Below are 20,382 nucleotides of genomic sequence, written 5' to 3'. Positions count from 1 at the left end.
TCAAAGCCAGAATACTTAATGCCTGATATTAAATTCACATTTATTATTTCATACCAAAATGATTTGGAATTTATTCATATTTGATACTTTTCACACATATTATCGATTCATAACTGACATTCAGCCCTTGAACAAAATGCATTGTTACATGATGGAAATGGCAAAATGGCTTGATTCAAAGCTAAGCATTTGATTTTCAGGTCTGTGCTGATCTCAGTCATATCCTCAAACATCTTGGGTTCTTAGAAAACACATTACACAGTCTGAACGTATCTCTCAAGGCACCTTGGACCTGCTTGTTCCTCAGGCAGTATATGAATGGATTCAGTAGAGGAGACACAACGGTGTTCAGAACAGCAACCATCTTGCCAAAGTCTAAGTTGCTGTTACCTTTTGGTTTTATGTACATGAAAATGCAACTGCCATAAGTGATGGAGACCACAGTGATATGGGAAGCACAAGTGGAGAAGGCCTTCTGCCTCCCTGTGGTTGATGGGATGTGCAGAATAGTGGAAATAATATTGCCGTAGGATGCAATGTTTATGGCCAAAGTCCCAAAGAGGGAGAGAGTAGCAATAATGAAATCCATTAATTGTAACACACTTGTGTCAACACATACAAGTTTGATCAGTGGTCCATTGTCACAGAAAAAGTGGTTGATGATGTTTGGGCCACAGAATGGCATCTGCAATAATGCAACTGCTGGACCTATAATTAAAAATAACCCCCCTATCCAAGAGCCAAGCACAAGCAATGAGCAGATTTTATCACTCATTATAGTTGGGTAGTGAAGAGGGTTGCAGATGGCCACATATCTGTCAATGGACATGACAGCCAGGAGAAAGAATTCTGTGGTTCCAAGAACAAAGTACAGAAAAAACTGTGTGAAGCAACCGTGTAAAGAGATAGCCTTATGACCCAGAGCTATATTGGCCAAAGCTTTGGGAATAACAGCGGTGGTGAACCCAATCTCCAAAATGGCAAAGTGTCGAAGGAAGAAATACATAGGAGTGTAGAGGTGGTGACTCATCAATGTGATCACAATAATTACTGTGTTCCCCAATATTGTCAAAAGATATGTGATGAATAAAAAGAAGAAAAGAAAGATTTCAAGCCGACGGTTGTGAGTGAAGCCCAAGAGTATAAATTCCCTCACCATGGTGCTATTCTGCATTTTGGGGCACCCCTAAAAGCAAAGCGAAAATAAATTAATCATTAAGGCTTCTTTTGATTGGATTAAGTCATTTATCTTTGATTCTCTTCCATTAAATCAACACAGTCTGTTAATATATTCTTGTGAGTTTGGAGGGAGTTCATCTGGACGACCATATCAATGGAGAGAGAACTGAGCTTGTGCTCTTAAAGCACCATTAGTTGTGCAAGCTTCCCTCCCACCAAGACCTATGGGTAAAGAAGACTTTGGGAATATTCAGCGATGAGCCTTCACCTACGCTCAACATGTTTCTTGTGGGGATTTTTGTAAATAGATGCAAATATAACTACACAATGCCAATAGCCTCTAATGACCATATTCCAATGGAAATTGAACACTGGCAAGTACCGAATCCCTAAAACCTCTCACCACTGGTCAGGATTCATGGTCCAACAACATCAGAGGACCCAAGGTTGAAAAAAAGTCTTTGGACCCAAGGTTGGGCTAAATTCAGTGACAAATGAGAAATATGATGAAACTCACTGAAAAATGTACTCATCTATCAGTTACATGTTAAACTAAATGATAGTATAAATGATACTACTTGTGCATGTGTGTGGCATACAGCTGTGTGTTGAAATATAGAGAACTGTCCATCAATGATTGGTATTAGAGCTAAAACTAATCTTCCATAATGTCATATTTGGAACATTATTCAAAACTGAAATGTGATTTTCAGAATTTAAATCCAATGTGAATAAAAGGAAATGTGAAAACTAATTTTGAAATCAGGCTATCATGAAGGAGGAATTTGAGCCACTTAATTTCTACCCGATACATTTTGTGTGTTAAAAATCCAGCCCTGTGGTCCTTCCCACACACACTGGTTCACTTGCTGTTCACAGCCTTGGAACTACAGTCATAACCAATGAAATAAATGAACAATTCAGAAACTAAGGTCAATGTTCTTGTTTGCACACGTGGGACCCCTTATCATGTATATACTTGTATCAAAGGCACAATGTAGACACAGGGATTCCATTTACAGATGATGTTGTGAATAAACACAATCTCAAGTAGAAAATGGCATACTCAAAGTCATCTCCATCCACCTCCCACAAGTCAGCACTCAACAAAATACTCACCAGCCTTAATCTACATTAACAAAAGGCCCTTCCCAGGTTCGATGGAGGTGATCCTCTCCTGCTGCCCAGGCAAATGATTGAGTTTCAACCCTTAAACCTACTTTCATGGAATGTAGCAAGGAATGTAGCCATTTTTTTACCTTAATGCCTTCTAGAAGAGATTTCAGTTACACCAAAAAACCAGCAGCCTCTGTAATTGTTTATTGCATGTATGTTTCCATCTCTATACACCAGTAGCGAACACGAAAGCAATCTCTCATAGGTAACGAACGGTACATGTTGATACAGATGAGCATAAAGCAGAAGAAATGTTAGGTGGGTTTTTTCATTGTTAGAATACACAAGGGACATTAGTCTTGCTTCTCTAAGGAGCAGGCAACTTATTGTGTCTCTGATGAAAGAGGCTCATGCTACAGACCAAATTGTTCTGATGTGGCACCTACATGGCTGCTAACTGCTCTGGAATCCAAACCAAGGGCTTTGCTAGACCTACCAGGTGTTCCGTCGTTGAGGAGCGGTGAAAGCGGATTTTCCCATTCAGCCGTGACGCCTCATGCTCCACACCTGCCTTCGATTTGTGGCGGAAGTTTGTGCCAGTTGTGCTGCTGCCGCCGCGAGCACGGTTGCGCAGCCACACCGGCCTGATTGCCGCGGCTTTTTTTTCGCTCGCTGCACGATTTGCGCACGTCCGAAAGACCGCAAACTTGCGCAGCCGTCAGCGATGCCGCCGCTGGCCCCGGCGGCGGCAGCGACGGCAGTGCCAGTGCCAGATGAAGTGCTGCTGGTGCTGTTGAGGGTCAACATTGATGCGCTCACTTCCTGATGGGGGTCGTGGTGGGTGTCATATGACCCGAGGTCAATCGTCTGCATGGGCACTCTGTGCCTACATCTCCCATCATGCCTCTGAGCTGTCGGCGGCGATGATCGCCTCTGTGCCCTGTGCCCCATCCCAAGGAGCCAACCCACATCTGGCCGTAGCCATGGCAGCAGCCCACAAACAGCTCTGCCCTCTGCCAGCCTGGTACCCACACTAACAGGCAGCGTACAGCACCGCCATTATGCAGCCACGGTAGCTGCCCACCGCAACGAGTCACCAGCCACTTTTCCGTTCCTCCGTTCCTGCGCAAACTGTCAGTGGGGGAGTAAAAAAAAAAAGCCGCTCCGCCACGCTGCCCCAGCTGGCAGACTGCGCGCAAATGGCGGAGGCGGCTTGACCGAAGCCGCTGACCACTCCCCCTTAGCACGCCTTTTCCTGCCCAGTGCGGACCGCAGTGACCTCACATCCTCCCACACGTACTCCGAATTACCGCGGGACGCCAGGAAAAGGCGCACTAGAACTCACTTTTTTAAAGTCGGGAGAAAGAGGCTTCACCGCAGGATAACGGCGGATCCTCGTGAACGTCATCTGGAAGCCTCGGCGTGACTGCGGAAGGTAACACGCCCTAGAGCGTCTAGTAACGCCCCAAGTTGAAATCCAGGTTCTTTCCTCACTGCCACCCCAAACTCTGTTTGTGAGATTTTTGTGAATTGTGAGTTTCATGAACTTTAATAATGGCTGGAACGTTTTGTGAAAATCTGAATATTTTGCTGAATCGCTCCTATCTATACTTGACATCCCACTAATGGGTTTGAATATCTGAAACTGGCTAGTGGATACCTGCTGGTATTTCAGAGCTGCTATGGAATGATGTTTAATATTACACAGCATTAGGTGACTGATAAATTATGAAGTTTCCTTTTCAATACTCAAGATGTGACAGTGACATCAATTTAGAATCCCACCTCAAAGGATGCATGAGCCCTATCCCTGAACACCCTAAACCTTCTCTGGCTCAGATCAATATCTCTTGTAGATAAACCTATAACAGATATTGATCTGATATCTCCTATCCCCAAACCATTCTCTCAAAACTCCCCCCCCCCTTTTTTAAATTTTAACTAAGGATGATGCCTTGGAAGCAGTGCCGTTGAGAGAACAGGGCAAAGGAACTTTTCTCCCTCTCTGTCATCTTCGTCTCCATGGTATTTCAGGAGTTTGAGAGAAATCTCCCTTGGGATATGTAGTCCTTCCAAGAGACACTGAAATAGTTCTTGTGCGCCAGAAAATAGAATGCATTTAAAGTGAACTCTAGTAAGCCTATGCGGCAGAGTCTTGCTATTTACTGTTTTACTCTGTACAGCACCATGTACATTGATGGTGCTATATAAATAAATAAATAAATAATAATAATAATAATAGTCTAAGTCCTGCACGCCAGTTAGCATTCAAAAAAGCTAACCAACCACCCCAAAAAGAAGATCATTAAAGATCCCAGGACTAGTGGCCAAGCCCACTGGAACATAGGAAGCTGGCTTATACTGAATGAGACCATTGGTCCTGATGGCAGTGGCTCTCCGGGGTTTCAGGATGGACTCCTTCCTAGCCCTACCTGGAGATGCTGGGCCCATCTACACCAAGCTGGATATTCCACTATGAAAGCAGTATGAAAGCAGTATATACAAGGCAGGATCTACACTACTGCTTTATAGCGGTATTGAAGTGCAATGACAACTGTTGGGGCCCATTGACACATCTACACCAAGCAGGATATAAAACTATGAAAGCGGTAAATATGAAATGTGTCAATGGGCCTCAACAGACATTCCTCCTTGGATGTCATGTGTGCATCTGGACAAAGGGAGGCTCTCGCAAGCAGAATATCTTGAGATCCTCCCCCCTCTCTCTCCTGGTCTAGACATTCCCTAGGTCAAAGGCCCCAACAGTTCTCAGCACACTTCAATACTGCTATAAAGCAGTAGCATGGCTCCAAAATTTTATATACTAGTGTGGCGCAGAGCAGTAAAGCAGCAGTTTCTGCAGCTGAAACTCTCCCTATGGCCTGTGTTCGATCCCAGCGGAAGCTGGTTTCAGGCAGCCAGCTCGGGTCAACTCAGCCTTCCATCCTCCCAAGGTCGGTAAAATGAGTACCCAGTTAGCTGGGGGAAAGGTAATAACGGCCGGGGAAGGCAACGGCAAACCACCCCGCTATAAGGCCTGCCAAGAAAACGTCAGCGAAAGCTGGCATCCCTCCAAGAGTCAGTAATGACTCAGTGCTTGCACGAGAGGTTCCTTTCCTTTCCTTCATATCACTTTCATAATGGAATATCCTGCTTAGTGTAGATGAGGCCATGGTGTCAAAGGGGACACAGTGATAACAATGATGGGTGGTAGTGGCATTAATGACTATGTGGAATATTTTCACCCATTTTAAGATAATCCCAGCTAAGATTCGACATAAAACATCACAGAGGAGCATTCGGGGGGGAGCCATTTTCAGTAGGGATGGGGGAATCCTTTGGTTTCCATTTGATTGCAAAATGACTTAATTCGCACTTTCCAAACCAAAACATGAACTAAAACACACCTCTGTTTCAAAGTCCGCTCATTTGCAATGCAATTCTTTCATCAAAAAAAAAGTACACAAAACTGAGTATGTTAGAGGATAACACACACAGACACACACACAAACACACAAATCTGTATATTGGTGGAAATTATTGACAAAAATGCATTTTATTAAGGAAATGTGTTTGCAAACATTCATATATTAGGTCAATCAAATATTTTCTTTCTGCCGTCTTCTTTAAGAAAAATTGCAAACTGATCTAGAAATGGGATGATGACAATTTAATGTTGGAAAAATTAGAAACTGAGTCAGACCAAAATTGGCAGATACACTGCTCACTATTTTTATGTTTCTTTAGATCCCAGAACAACAGCCACACAGAAAGCAGATAGACAACCTAAGGTACTTAGAGGGTAATTTGTTGTAGCATGAGTTTATTTCATAAGATGTTCACTCAGTTTCCCGCCTCTCGCAGAAACCAATCTAATGTCCCTTGGGTATCCTAACAAGCAAAAACTGAATACCCTTTGCTCTATATGCTTCAGGATATGAACCTGCACCACGTGGTTTCTTTGTTCCTCCAGGTGCAAGGGAATATGTACAATAAAATTACTGAGATCACTAGTTTCTGAACCAATCCTCCCCCCAAAATACATCTAGAAGGCATTAAGGCTATAGAATGTGACGGGCTCTGAAAAAAGCTGAGTGAATGGAACTTCGACAATCCTTCTGTTTGCATGAGCAGCAGAAGCTGGCCAGTCTCATCAAAGCTAATGCTTTAAGCTTGCTTACCGTGGCCTGGAGCTTCTACGAGTTTGCATTTCATCTGCTGAAATAAGACCATAGATGCAAGAGTGTGAGAGGACAGCCGAATGCCCTCTTGTCTGAGTGGAGGTGTAAGAGGTGAGTACTTTGCTGAGCTTTGGTCCTGAACAGAGGTAACATACAGTCTTACCTTTAATATTATTTGCGACTAATTGTGAATTGCAACATGCATCCTCACAGAATCCTTTAGATTAGTTAAAGCTACTGCAGTGTGTCATGCTTGGACTGACTTTGGCCTTAGCTAGACCTAAGGTTTATTGCGGGATCGTCCCTGCCTGCTCCTGGGATGTCCTGTGTGTCATTTACATGAACAGGAATGACCCCAGGACGATCCCGGGATAAACCTTAGGTCTAGCTAAGGCCATAGAAGATCCTGTGAGTGGAGAGGACCTGCTGTAACAAAGGGTACATCTATATGGCTTCTATAACTCACCTTAGCTGCACATTTCTGTGTCGCTCGACACATGATGCAGCCGTCCCTCTGCTGCTCCGCCGGATTTTAAACCCCTAAAATGTGCATATTTGAAGGTGCCGATTTGCCACAACTTTTGCTAAGCCTTCAACTTTAAAGGGCATAAGGAGACAGGGAAGACGAGGAAGGCAGGCGTTTGAGAGTTAGGATCTGAGGGGAAGGAAGGAGGCAGCTCAGGCTGAGCAGCTTGGTGAGGAGGAGGGGAGGCAGAGGGGCTCATTTTCCTCCTGGCTGCTCAGGTAGTTATAGGGGAAGCTTGGAATTTTGCTAGACGCTTGCACATGGGGGAGCAGGTCCCGCGGCTGTTTGTGGGTAAGCATAGGCGCAGCTGGGAGAGGTTTGCTATACATAAAGGTAGCAACAACTAAAAGAGAAGGGGGAACTTTATTTTTGTATATGACAACAGCAGCAAGATTGTTATACGCACAAACCTGGAAGAGTGAAACAATACCAGCAATGGACGAATATATGTTGAAGATGTTGGAACTTGCAGAGATGGCAAAACTTACAGCGATAATGAGAGAAAGGTCAACAACTATGTTTATGCTGGAATGGAAACCTTTGATAGAACATCTGAAAGAGACAGAGAAAAATGATGTGTTTGTTTGTGGATTTTAGTATTAAGATGGGGAAAGAGAGGAAAAGAGGAGGGATTAGAGAGAAATGAAGTACAATTCTGTGAATCCAGTGTATGAGACTGAGGCCTTAGCTAGACCTAAGGTTTATCCCGGGATCGTCCTGGGGTCATCCCTGTTCATGTAAATGATACACAGGGGATCCCGGGAGTAGGCAGGGATGACCCCGGGACGATCCTGGGATAAACCTTAAGTCTAGCTATGGCCTGAGGGCACATCTACACCAATATTTATTTATATTTATTTATTGCACTTATATACCTCTCCCATAGCCAGGGCTCTCTGGGCGGTTTACAGAAATTCTAAAATTAAGATAAAAACGAGTATACAAAATTTAAAATTCTAAAACCAAGCAGGATATTGCACTATAAAAGCGGTATATAAAAGGCAAGAGCCACACTACTGCTTTATAGCGGTATTGAAGTGCACTGACAACTGTTGGGGCCCATTGACACATACCATATACAGCTTTCATACCACTATATCCTGCTTGGTGTGTCTCCTGCCTTTTATATTCCGCTTTCATAGTGCAATATCCTGCTTGGTGTAGATGAGCCCTCAGATAAATCATAACAAAGAACTGAATTTGATTGGCATATAAATGGTAATTAAGAAATTAGTTGGCATTTTTGGCAGGAAGAGGGCTAAAAAATGTACTTCAACCTTTACCTTAAATGTTTTTAATGTAAGTATAGTTGTTTCATATATACCTTTGTTTGTATGTATTATATGTGATGTCTGTGTTGGTGATGTTTTTAAAAAATAAAATAAAATAGCTATACATAAAGGTAATAACAGGCAGTATTGGATCTCACAAGTCTCCTAGGACTAAGGCTCTCTCTCCCCATTGCAACCTTCTGCTGCCGTGGCAGCCACCCACCCCGGACAGGAAGCAGCTCCTTATCTGTAAGCCCCTTCCTCAAACATAGACATTTATTTGGGGTGGGGGGTTTCTCCCCATCTTCAGCACTCCATCTGTTTGCCTTGGTGTTATTTTCAGAATGGCGAGGGAGGAAAAAAGAAAGTGCTTTTCAATTTCCTTTGTGCCTGGATTCTCCCCTTAGCTGTTGTCTACCCCGCACAGCTGCTGAAGTAGGGATAACTCCTTTGGGCTGCTGCAGTCTGATGTTCTGGGAGCAAAATCAAATCAAGGAAAATGCAGGATAAAAAATAATGAGAAGCAATCCAGTGGTCATATAGCTGAGGGTGGGCAAACAAATACTGCAGGTGTCAACATATCAACATTATCTTCCCTATGTATTTATGGGTAGAATTCAAAAATGCTTGCTTTGGATCTATAACTCTGAATGGCCTGGAAGCAGACTGCCTTATCCTACATGAATGTTATATTTCCATTCCACAACATCATGTTCTGAGACTCTCCTCAAATTGTTTCCACATTTAGAGCTCAGCTGAATGGCAACTGGCAACAGGACTTTCTCTGTGGTAGCACCCCAACTGTGAAACAAAAGATATTTGCAGGTATTGTCTATTGTATAGGTACTAGGTGAACACATAGCCCACAGCATTTGGTGGAGGACATCACGTGTTTGTTTTTTTCCTCACTGTTGCTACTGTTGATTCTGTTTTAATTTTATTTGTGGCTTTTATTCTTATTTTCTGTATGAGTTTCATTGTGAAGAGGCAAGATTAAAAAAAAAATGTAAATACAAAATTCCGAGTGGCACAAAGCAAAATTCCCACTGTGTCTTTGGCATAAGAACAGATGCCTTGTGAAGGCAAAACTAGAAGATACATGGGAGATAAATAAGCAAACTCAACATTGTTATTGTTGTTTTACCAAAAGATCCACATTGAAGGCTGCAAATAGGAGAAAACGCTGTAGAAACAAGTACATTGTTGTTTAGAATGTTACGGAGGTCCATGCTTAACACTGGATTTCTTTAGGACTCAGATTTACTTATTTTTCTGTAAAAGATCTCTCCAATTTGAGTTTCGAAAAGCTTTGGTATTTTGATGAGCCAATCAGAATTTTGAAATGTTACTGAATACAAAATTTAGAGCTGAGGCAAAATTTCTCAGAAGAGACTTTTGCAAGGACTCTGAGACTTCTGCTCAGAGTCATGCACTGCTAATGTTTGACATGCCTTCAACCCTTTTCTCATCTTTTGTACATCACCGCACGCACATTCGACAGTGCTTGGGCCATAATACCAAGCACACTATTGGTCTTAAATACAAGATTAGTGGCTCTAGTCATTACCTAATATATGTAGAAGAAAGATTAATTAATAACTAGCTGTAGTTAGAGTAGAGGAGAATATTATTATTATTATTATTATTATTATTATTATTATTATTATTATTATTTATATAGCACCATCAATGTACCTGGTGCTGTACAGAGTAAAACAGTAAATAGCAAGACCCTGCCGCATAGGCTTACATTCTAATAAAATCATTATTATTATTATTATTATTATTATTATTATTTATATTTATTTATATAGCACCATCAATGTACATGGTGCTGTACAGAGTAAAACAGTAAATAGCAAGACCCTACTATTAATAAATAAATTATAAATTAATAAATAATAATAAATAATAAATAATAAATTAATAAAACAATAAGGAGGGGAAGAGAATGCAAACAGGCACAGGGTAGGGTAAACAGGCACTGGGTAGGGTAAAACTAACAGTATAAAGTCAGAACAGAATAGACTAGAGCAGACTCCGAAACAGATGTGTAAGCAAAATTCAGGAGTACTTTTTGGCAAAACAAAAGGATTTTTGAGAGAAGCCAAAGGAGTAGATATGGGGCTCATCTACACCAAGCAGGATATTCCACTATGAATGTGGTATGAAAGTGGTATATAAATTAAAGGCAGGAACCACACTATTGCTTTATAGTGGTATTGAAGTGCGCTCATGACTGTTGGGGCCCATTTGACACATACCATATACCACTTTCATACCACTTTCATAGTGCTATATCCTGCATGGGCCCCAACAGTTGTCAGTGCACTTCAGCACCACCATAAAGCAGTAGTGTAGATCCTGCAGTGCACGTCCATACCACTATAAAGCAGTAGTGTGGCTTCTGCCTTTTATATACTGCTTTCATACCACTTTCATAGTGGAATATCCTGCTTGGTGTAGATGAGCCCGAGGATAGCCATCTGTCAGGGATGCTGCAATTGCACCCTACATTGAAGGCCCTGCATTGAGTAGATGATTCTACCAGATGACTTCCAGGGTACCTTCCTACTCCAAATTTCAACGATTCTATGAGTTTCATTTGGAATTTCTCCGAGAGGTTCCTCACATCCCTTGGTTGATGTTGGATTTGGCCTAAAGCAACATTGGTAATGAGTGTGGCTGTTCTTCCTCAAGTTCTTAATTATATCAGTAATTATCATTTTGACTGGATTGCAGAGAATCAAAGTTGTGTCATTTTTACTTCTCTGGGATAAACTAATGCAATCCTAATTAATCATTTCTCTTCATTTTACTTTTAGGGATGAGCTAAAATGAGAAATAGCACTGTAGTGAGGGAATTCATACTCTTGGGCTTTACCGACAACCATCGACTTGAAATCTTGCTTGGTCTCCTATTGTTCAGCATATATCTTTTGACAATCGTAGGAAATCTGCTGATTATTATAATCACACTGGTGAATCATCAGCTCCACACCCCGATGTATTTCTTCCTTCGACATGTTGCATTTGTTGAGATTGGGTATACCAGTGCCACCATCCCAAAAGCGCTGGTCAACATGGCCACTGGCCATAAGACCATCTCTTTACCTGGTTGCTTCCTGCAGGTCTATTTGTATTTTGTCCTGGGAACCATAGAATTCTTTCTGCTGGCAGCCATGTCGATCGACAGATATGTGGCCATCTGCAACCCTCTACACTATCCAACCATAATGAAAGGTCAAATCTGCTCATTGATGGCATTTTGTTCTTGGATTGGGGGATTATTACTAATTACAGGTCCAGCAATTGCATTTTTTCATATCCCGTTTTGTGGCCCAAACACCATCAATCACTTTTTCTGTGACAATGGACCACTGATCAAACTTGCGTGCGTTGACACAAGTCTGTTGGAACTCATTGATTCCCTCATTGCTATACTCTCGCTCCTTGGGACCCTGGCTGTAAACTTAGTGTCCTATGTCAAAATTATTTCCACCATCTTGCGCATCCCATCAACTACAGGGAGGCAGAAGGCCTTCTCCACCTGTGCTTCCCACATCACTGTTGTTTCCATCACTTATGGCAGCTGTATTTTCATGTACATAAAACCCAAAGGCACCAATGAATTAGACTTCAGTAAGGTGGTGGCTGTTCTTAACACTGTTGTTGCCCCTCTTCTGATCCCATTCATATACTGCTTGAGGAACAAACAGGTTCAGGATGCCCTAAGAGCTGTGTTTAGACAGTGTGTTGGGCTTTGGAAGAATTCAAGATGATTGGGGGTTCAATTGACATCAGCATGAAGATGAATAATAAACATTAACTGTAACGGGAGGCCATGCATATGATTGCTGAAGTGGTACTTAGAGATTAAGAACATAAGAAGACCCATGCTGGATGCACCAAGGGTCTATCTAGACCAGCGGTTCTCAACCTGTGGGTCGGGACCCCTTTGGGGGTCGAATGACCCTTTCACAGGGGTTGCCTAAGACCATCGGAAAATACATATTTCCGATGGTCTTAGGAAACTGTATTGACTGAACTATGTCATGTATCATCTTTTGTATTATTAAAGCTATTGTTATGTATTATTTTCATTAGCAAACCATCCCATGACAGAGAAGAATGAAAATAATTTTATGGTTGGGGGTCACCACAACATGAGGAACTGTATTAAAGGGTCGCGGCATTAGGAAGGTTGAGAACCACTGATCTAGACCATCATTCTGTTCACACAATGGCCAACCAGTTGCTCACAAGAAACACACAAGCAACACATGACTGCAACAGCACCCTCCCAGCCATGTTCCCTGGCAACTGGTGTATAATAAGCACACTGCCTCTGATTCTGGAGGTGGCATCTAACCATCACGACTAGTCGCCATGGATAGCCTTCTCTTCCATAAATCTGTCCAACCCCCTTTTAAAGCCTGACAAACTCATGGCCATCACTACATCTTGGGGAAGTGAATTCCATGGTTTAACGATTCACTACATGATTGACTGTCTTCTTTTGCTTCCCAGTAACACTGGATTTGTTCCCTGGAATGAATATCAGTTATAAACTGTTGCCATGTGTGAATTAAATAACAAATACAGAAGAATAAATGGTTTGTTTTCAAATCTGTTTGGATGATAAACTCGCTCTGAATGCCAACAAATACCGATATCTTAAGATCTGGTCCTGCGATGCTAGCTCAAGCAGACTAGTCAAAGGTGGACAACAGAACTTGTGTGGTAGGATTGTGTGAGCCAGCAAACAGGAGCTCATTGAAGAACTTCTGTGATGTCCATCCTGAATCTCATTCCTTCTTGTGTGTCTATCAGTTTTGTGGGTAGGGTGGGAGTCTTTTTGCATGAAATGTGTGCATATGTTCATGCACATTTTCCAAACTTCACAAATGTACACATCAATCGCACTCACAACCATGCACTTTTCTCTCAGGTTTGTTCACATTTGTTTTGAAATGTATGCATTTTTCTGAGAGTGATTGTACGCATTGGTTTAAGTGTGTTTATGCACATTTTAGACATGTATGCCTTTTTCTTAGTTTGCACATAAATCAAATGTGTGTGCAAAAACATTTTGGTGCATTTTAAGCTCAGAAATGTGCAGCCTTCAGACCACAGATTGTGTTCGGGTCTGGGTCAAGGTTTGAGAGGTGTAAATAGATAAATTCTGGTTGAAACTAAACTGAAATGAATTACTCACCCACCTTTACTGTGTGGACATGATAAATAGCTGGAAGATTATCACACATGGATGGGTACTGGGGAAAATACAAAGGTAAAACAATGAGGCAAGACATCAAGTGGTAGAAGAATCTGTTAAACTGGAGACCTTGGAGACAATGAATAGTCTGATCAGTTCAAACTGGTTTGAGGAATTCCTTGTTTCACAGTCATGACATATTGTGTCCTTTACCCACTTTATCTTCCCTCCAGGAGTCCTAATAGTCTCCCACAAAAACACAAAAAGCCAGGAAATCACCAAATTATTGGCAATTAAGGGAAAGAGGGTGTGGTCAAGGGAAGGTCACATGGCTATCTGGGAGCTATTGAGACCAGGTAGTCCAGATTTGTCTCCTGGGCCAGAGGTTTCACACCCCTGATGCTATGGTCAGAATTTCAGCTGCATGAACAGAGGTTTGGTTGGTCTTATCTTACATGTTTTTCAGAATGGGTTTTTTTTTATATTGGAGTTGTCTGTTTTTAATGTTGTGTACATCATCTTGGGGTCCTGTGGATAAAGTATGGTTTTAAAATCTAAATAAAAAATAAACAATACATTAGCATAAACCTGTCAGTGGACATGTCCATGTGGTCTGAAAAGTGTTAATTTAGATGTATTACCTTTAGCATTGAACTCTCCTCTAGCCTATGCATAATGGGAGTTCAGGACATTTGGAAACAAACAGAATCACAGATACTGAGTTAATTAACGCATTTGTGGGATGGATGCTCCATGAGAGAGATGGCATCTGAACTCCAAAGAAATTGGGGTGGAACAAGACTTAAGCATTCTTAGGCCATTTCTACACCTTCCTTTTCCCCCGGGATCGTCTTGGGATCATCCCTGTGTATCCAAATGACACACAGGGGATCCCGGGAGCAGGCAGGGATGACCCCTCCATTTTCCTGGGATAACCCTTAGGTGTAGAAAGAGCCTTAGAATAGTTCCATTGAAATCAGTGGGACTTGCATTACTCATTACTAACTTCTCCCTTGGTTGTCAATTGGGTTACTCTGAGCATGACTACATCTGCATCCAGTCCATGATTTGGAAGTCAGGTATTTGTTGTCAATGAAACATGTGTCAAAAAATTCAACTCAGTCCGCAGCTGTAGGCTGGTGGCTCTTTTTGATAGGGGGGTGAGTTTGAGGTCAAAGAAAACACTTTGAAGCATTAGTGTTTGATTAATCTCCTGTGTTTGTTGCCTGCACAAGACGTGGGGTTGCCAAAGATGTGACGGGCCACACCGTATCACTGGTGGGGTATTTTCAGCTTGATGGGTCACAAATTTTATCATAAGACCCTATCCTATCCTGTCCATAAAATGGAACTTACTTGAAAGTATTGGTGATGCATGGTACACACACTGGTTTTCTCATAGATCAAATAAAACTAGGGCTAGATCTACACTACTGCGTTTAAGCAGTACTGAAGTGCACTGATAACTGTTGGGGCACAATCCACATTCCAGATACTGCTTTCTTATTTATTTCTTTATTACATTTTTATACCGCCCAATAGCCGAAGCTCTCTGGGCGGTTTACAAAAATTACAACCATGAAGAGCATAAAAACAACCAACAATTTAAAAACACAGGCTTGTCTATACCACAAGGGTGTAGGGGGAGGATAGTGGACTTACCGGCTTCTGTGATCCTCTCTGGGTTTCCAGACAGCTGCGTAACAGCCGGGAAGGATGTCGCAGCGGCCATTTTTTAAAAAAAATGAGAGAGGAGTGCATGTGTGCTCCAATGAAAAGGTAAGGGGGGTGGAAAACCTGAACCTGCCTCCCACCCACTCCAATAGGTATGGAGCGCCCAAAGAGCTCTGTGCCCGGTTCCTGCCTCCTTGTGTTTACTCGTGAGGAAGCGAGACAAAGCTGGAATGGCCACCCACATCTCCCAGGGTGTTCAGACGATCCCAAGACTGCCGGGGAAATCAGGCTAAAAGCCGTCCCATTTATCCCAGGAGGGATCATCCCTTCCTGCCCCCAGGATCCCCTGTGCATCATGTGGACGCACAAGGATGATCCTGGGATGTGCCCACAGTGTTACATCCTGCTTTATATTCCACCGTCATAATGATTTCACACAAGGCCTAGATCTGGCCAAAGAGAACCAAGCATTCCAATTACACTCACCACCACTCTTTCTGTCCCACACGTATTTATTTATTTATTTATTTATTTTTATTGCATTTCTAGACTGCCCAATAGTCGAAGTTCTCTGGGCTGTTCACAAAAATTAAAATTGCAAAGTGCAATTGAAGGTATGAAACTTCAACCTCAATATAAAAACACAATATAAAAATACAGCCAGAATAAAACCGAGCAGCAATACAGAGATTGAAAACACAGGTGTAAGTACAATTTTAAAACAGCAAGTTAAAAGGCTAAGATGGTAAAATGTTAATATATTGGGGTTGTTGTTTTTAAAGGTCTTCACCTGATGTCAAACTGCACACATGAACTGAATTCCCTAGTGAATATATCAATTAATATCATTGTGAATTGCTGTAACAGCACAGAAGGGAGGGGAAGAGTGAAGAAGTATTTATAACATCATAGGAAACAGCTTGAAAGATTTTTCCTTCTCCTTTTCCTACCCTCATCCCTTTCAAAAACCGTCCCTCCCTCTCCCTCTCTCCCTCTCTCTCTCTCTGTGTGTGTTGCACTTCTTGGGATAGATGTTTCCTTTGTTTAAATTAACGTAAACTTTGAAATTATCCCAATTGCTTTGTTTTTCAAATTGCTTATTCTTGGTTTCCTTCATCTCAACACTTCCTGATGAACCCAGTCAACTCTGCTTTAGCATTCTAGCTTTAACAATGGCTGCTCCCATCATGGCCTTTCGCCAACGCTGAAGAGACAGTTCCTCCAGAAATTCCTCCCTGCAAATGATGCACAAATTACTGGCTGCAATGGAGAATAGGACTGCTGCAGTCACTGAGTTCATCCTTTTGGGATTCACGAACGTCCGATGGCTACAAATTCTCCTATTTGTGCTGCTCCTCATCACCTACTTCTTGACCGTGGTGGGTAACATCCTTATCATCTTCATCACATTGTCTGACCAACGCCTCCAGACACCCATGTATTTCTTCCTCAGGAACTTCTCTCTCTTGGAAATTGGTTTCATCTCTTCTTCCATCCCCAAGGCTTTGTTCAACCTGGCCTCTGGCAACAACACCATTTCTGTTACTGGCTGTTTTACACAGTCCTTTTTCTATTTCATTCTGGGTACCACTGAATTCTTCCTCCTGGCCTCAATGTCTTTTGACAGGTATGTTGCCATCTGTAATCCCTTACGCTATACAACAGTCATGAATGGCCAGTTCTGTGCCCAGTTGGTGCTGGGTTCTTGGATAGTCAGTTTCCTCTACCTTTTGATTCCTCTGGTTTTGTTGTTTCGTTTACCTTTCTGTGGTCCAAATGTTATCAATCACTTCTTCTGTGACAACATACCATTAGTAAAGCTTGCCTGCACCAATACTCAGTCCCTAGAACTGCTGGATTTTCTCCTAGCCACATTTAGTGTCTTGGGAACTTTGACCGTGACTGTAGTTTCTTACATTAAGATTATTTCTACCATCATGCACATCCGTTCAACAACAGGGAGACAAAAAGCCTTCTCAACTTGTGCTTCCCACATTACGGTTGTCTTCATCACCTATGGGAGCTGCATTTTCATGTACGTGAAGCCGAGGCAGAATGGAGGATTAGACCTCAGCAAGACTGTGGGTGTTCTTAACAATGTGGTCTCTCCTTTGCTCAACCCATTCATCTACAGCTTGAGAAACAAGCAGGTCAAAGATGCCTTGAAGGATGCTTTTAGACAGAAACGAATATTTTCTGTAATCCCCAGACACTAAGGGCTCACCTACACCATGCAGGATATTGAACTATGAAAGTGGTATATAAAAGGCAGGAGCCACACCAAGCAGGATATAGCGGTATGAAAGTGGTATATGGTACCCTATTTCTTCGATTCTAAGACACACTTTTCCCCCTATATAAACATCTCTAAAAATGGGGTGCGTCTTAGAATCACGGGTGTGTTTTAGGGTTGTTGTTTTTTCTGTTGGTGGTACTGAAATTAGTGTGCGTCTTACAATCGATGACATCTTACAATCGAAGAAATACGGTATATGTCAATGAGCCCCAACAGTTGTCAGTGCACTTCAATACCACTATAAAGCAGTAGTGTGGCTCCTGCCTTTTATATACCACTTTCATAGTGGAATATCCTGCATGGTGTAGATGAGGCCTAAGACTGTAGAGAGAAAGTCTGGATAATTTTCTCTCCGTGCAAAATAAATTTACTCCTCCCTTTCATGTATTGCTGTCATCGTGTTCTATCCAACCATCCTGTCCTTTGTCGTGTGTGTGTGTGTGTGTGTGTGTGTGTGTGTGTGTGTGTGTGCATTTGTCTAAGGGCAGTCTCACTAACAAAAGAGGAGGGCAGGCTCTATAAAATTTACAAACGTAGCTCCAGCACAGAATGCTGAAAATCACAGCATTATAAACTGGAGACTGCAATCTGAAAAATCTTGTAACACAGTAGCTCTTTGGCAGCTCATTAACTTTTTCAGCTCCTGATGAACGACTCCCTGTCATAGAGGGTAGAATTTTCAAATGGAAGTTAATTACGGCTTATTGATTTGTTGATTGATTGCATTTCTATACCTCCCAAAAGCCAAAGTAGTTCACAAAAATCAAAACCATAAGTACAACGTAAAGTATAAAACTTAAACCACAGTGTAAAAACAGTGTGGTATACTGCTTAGAGTTGGGTGACCATATGAAAAGGTGGACAGGGCTCTGTATCTTTAACAGTTGCATAGAAAGGGGAATTTCAGCCGTTGTCATCTGTATATATGGAGAACCTGGTGAAATTCCCTCTTCATCACAACAGTTTGTGAACCGCCCAGAGAGCTCTGGCTATTGGGCGGTATACAAATGTAATAAATAAATAAATAGATAAAATAAATACTAGAGTGACCAGATTTAAAAGAGGGCAGGACACCTGCAGCTTTAACTGTTGTGATGAAGAGGAAATTTCACCAGGTTCCCCATATATACAAATGACACCTGCTGAAATTCCCTTTTCAATACAGCTGTTAAAGATACAGGAGCCCTGTCCTCCTTTTCATATGGTCACCCTACCCTAGAGTGTTGGGCTGGGAGTTGGGAGATCTGAGTTCTAATCCCCACTCGGCCATAAAATCTCACTGGGTGAGTTTGGGCCAGTCACAGACTCTCAGCCCAACCTACCTCACAGGGTTGTTGTGAGGATAAAATGAATAGGAGGAGGAAGATTATGTATGTATGCTGCATTTAGTTCCTTGGAGGAAAGAAGGCAGGGTATAAATGAAATAAAGAAATAAAAACACAGTATGAAAGTACAACCAGAATACAACCGGGATGCAATACATGATTTAAAATACAGATTTAAAACAGGAATGCGAAAAGTCTAAGATGATAAAATATTAAAATACTGAAAAAATAAAAAGGTTTTCACCGGGCATTGATTTATATTACTTTTATGCTGTTTCAGAAAATAAAACAATATAAAAATGAGATAAAACAATGAAACAAAAACAAAGATAGTCCTTTGTCTGTCTCAGTTGTTAGACCTTGGTGAGGAAAAGTGAGATAACAGCAAAATATTTAATTATACTGACGGATGGGGATTAAGAACGATTAAGAACTAATCCATAGTTATTCACACGGTAAGTCCAAAAGATCTTGATCACCATAACATACTGCCTCAATAACATCTTGTGACATCTTGGTCATATGATAACACATGGTGGGCATGGGAATGTCCTATCTGTGCAAAAGGTAAAGGTGTGTGTGCAGTTAAGAAGGTTTGGTTTTTGTTGGAAAATCCGGACTTTGGGGGGTTTGCCGGATTACCCCACTGCCCTGGGGTCATCTTGCATCTGTGAACCAAGCTGGGGGCTTTCCCCAGAAATCTGGGGATTTAGCAAGGTTACTTTGTGGAAATCTACCATTTTCGGGTAGAAACTCATGGTACAAATCAAATAAATAATACAAAATGTAGAATATTTGGAAATATCAAAACATTCTGAGAACAGGAAACATCAGGATCAATAGTTGTACTTCAGCTCCAGCAACCAAATCCATCTTCCATGGGATCCCAGTATTGCTCCCCAAAAACCACGCTCCATTCCCACAGACCCACCCCTTTCCTCCAGCCACCAAGTGCTTGGTGTTTTCCCGGGGTTTGTATACTTTTCTCCAAATTCTAAGAGGTTGGAGCATCTCCCCTAAGGCTGACGTACTGGCAGTATGAGGTTTAAGCTAAAAAAAAAAAAAAAGCTCTTTGTTGGCAATTTGACTCTACTCCTTTAGCTTTGGGTCCTGCCCCTTCTCGGCTTTGGCCCCACCCACAACTGGAATGGGGGCCCCAAGAGATTCTCTGAAATGAAATTCAGTCCTTGGGCTAAAAGAGGTTCAAAACCCCTGGACTGAACAGATCAGAGATTGTATCCTGCATCCTCCATGGATTGCAGAACTTCCTGGGTGGTGCTTGTGAAAATTTCATTTTGTCTTCCTAATAATAATAATAATAATTTATTTTTTACCTGCCTCTCCATTTTGATTGAGGTGGGGAACAACAGCAAGTGTAAAATACATAAAATACTGATTAAAAACATAGTATTCATTGTTAAAACATCCTAAAAGCATACTAAAAGCATCCTAAAATTCCACTGGATAGGCCTGCCAGAAGAGATCAGTCTTTATATCTTTTTTAAATGCTAAAAGTCTGTCAAGTTGACGAATCTCCTCTGGCAGGCCATTCCACAGTCTGGGAGCAGCAGAAGAGGAAGTCCTCTGGGTAATACC

At 41.9% G+C, this 20,382-nt stretch overlaps 3 protein-coding genes across 3 annotated transcripts; 2 read left to right on the top strand and 1 right to left on the bottom strand.

Moving 5' to 3' along the window:
• Window positions 1-217: 217 nt before the first annotated feature.
• Window positions 218-1,174, bottom strand: LOC134405865 (olfactory receptor 6E1-like). The gene has a single exon (XM_063137119.1). The coding sequence runs from the start codon at window positions 1,172-1,174 to the stop codon at window positions 218-220; it is 957 nt and encodes a 318-aa protein (XP_062993189.1).
• A 9,936-nt stretch (window positions 1,175-11,110) lies between these two features.
• Window positions 11,111-12,055, top strand: LOC134405864 (olfactory receptor 6E1-like). The gene has a single exon (XM_063137118.1). The coding sequence runs from the start codon at window positions 11,111-11,113 to the stop codon at window positions 12,053-12,055; it is 945 nt and encodes a 314-aa protein (XP_062993188.1).
• A 4,372-nt stretch (window positions 12,056-16,427) lies between these two features.
• Window positions 16,428-17,381, top strand: LOC134405863 (olfactory receptor 6E1-like). The gene has a single exon (XM_063137117.1). It carries the CDS (start codon window positions 16,431-16,433, stop codon window positions 17,379-17,381), a length of 951 nt encoding a protein of 316 aa, XP_062993187.1. The 5' UTR covers window positions 16,428-16,430.
• The last annotated feature ends 3,001 nt before the right edge of the window (window positions 17,382-20,382 follow it).

Source organism: Elgaria multicarinata, chromosome 11, assembly GCF_023053635.1.
Source record: "Elgaria multicarinata webbii isolate HBS135686 ecotype San Diego chromosome 11, rElgMul1.1.pri, whole genome shotgun sequence".
Classification (NCBI taxonomy): Eukaryota; Metazoa; Chordata; class Lepidosauria; order Squamata; family Anguidae; genus Elgaria; species Elgaria multicarinata.
This window is presented reverse-complemented; position numbering and strand designations above follow the sequence as displayed.

What these genes read in the sequence shown, in the direction of transcription:
- LOC134405865 (XM_063137119.1), bottom strand. Translation starts at nt 1,174, where the DNA reads ATGCAGAATAGCACCATGGTGAGGGAATTTATACTCTTGGGCTTCACT.
- LOC134405863 (XM_063137117.1), top strand. Translation starts at nt 16,431, where the DNA reads ATGGAGAATAGGACTGCTGCAGTCACTGAGTTCATCCTTTTGGGATTC.
- LOC134405864 (XM_063137118.1), top strand. Translation starts at nt 11,111, where the DNA reads ATGAGAAATAGCACTGTAGTGAGGGAATTCATACTCTTGGGCTTTACC.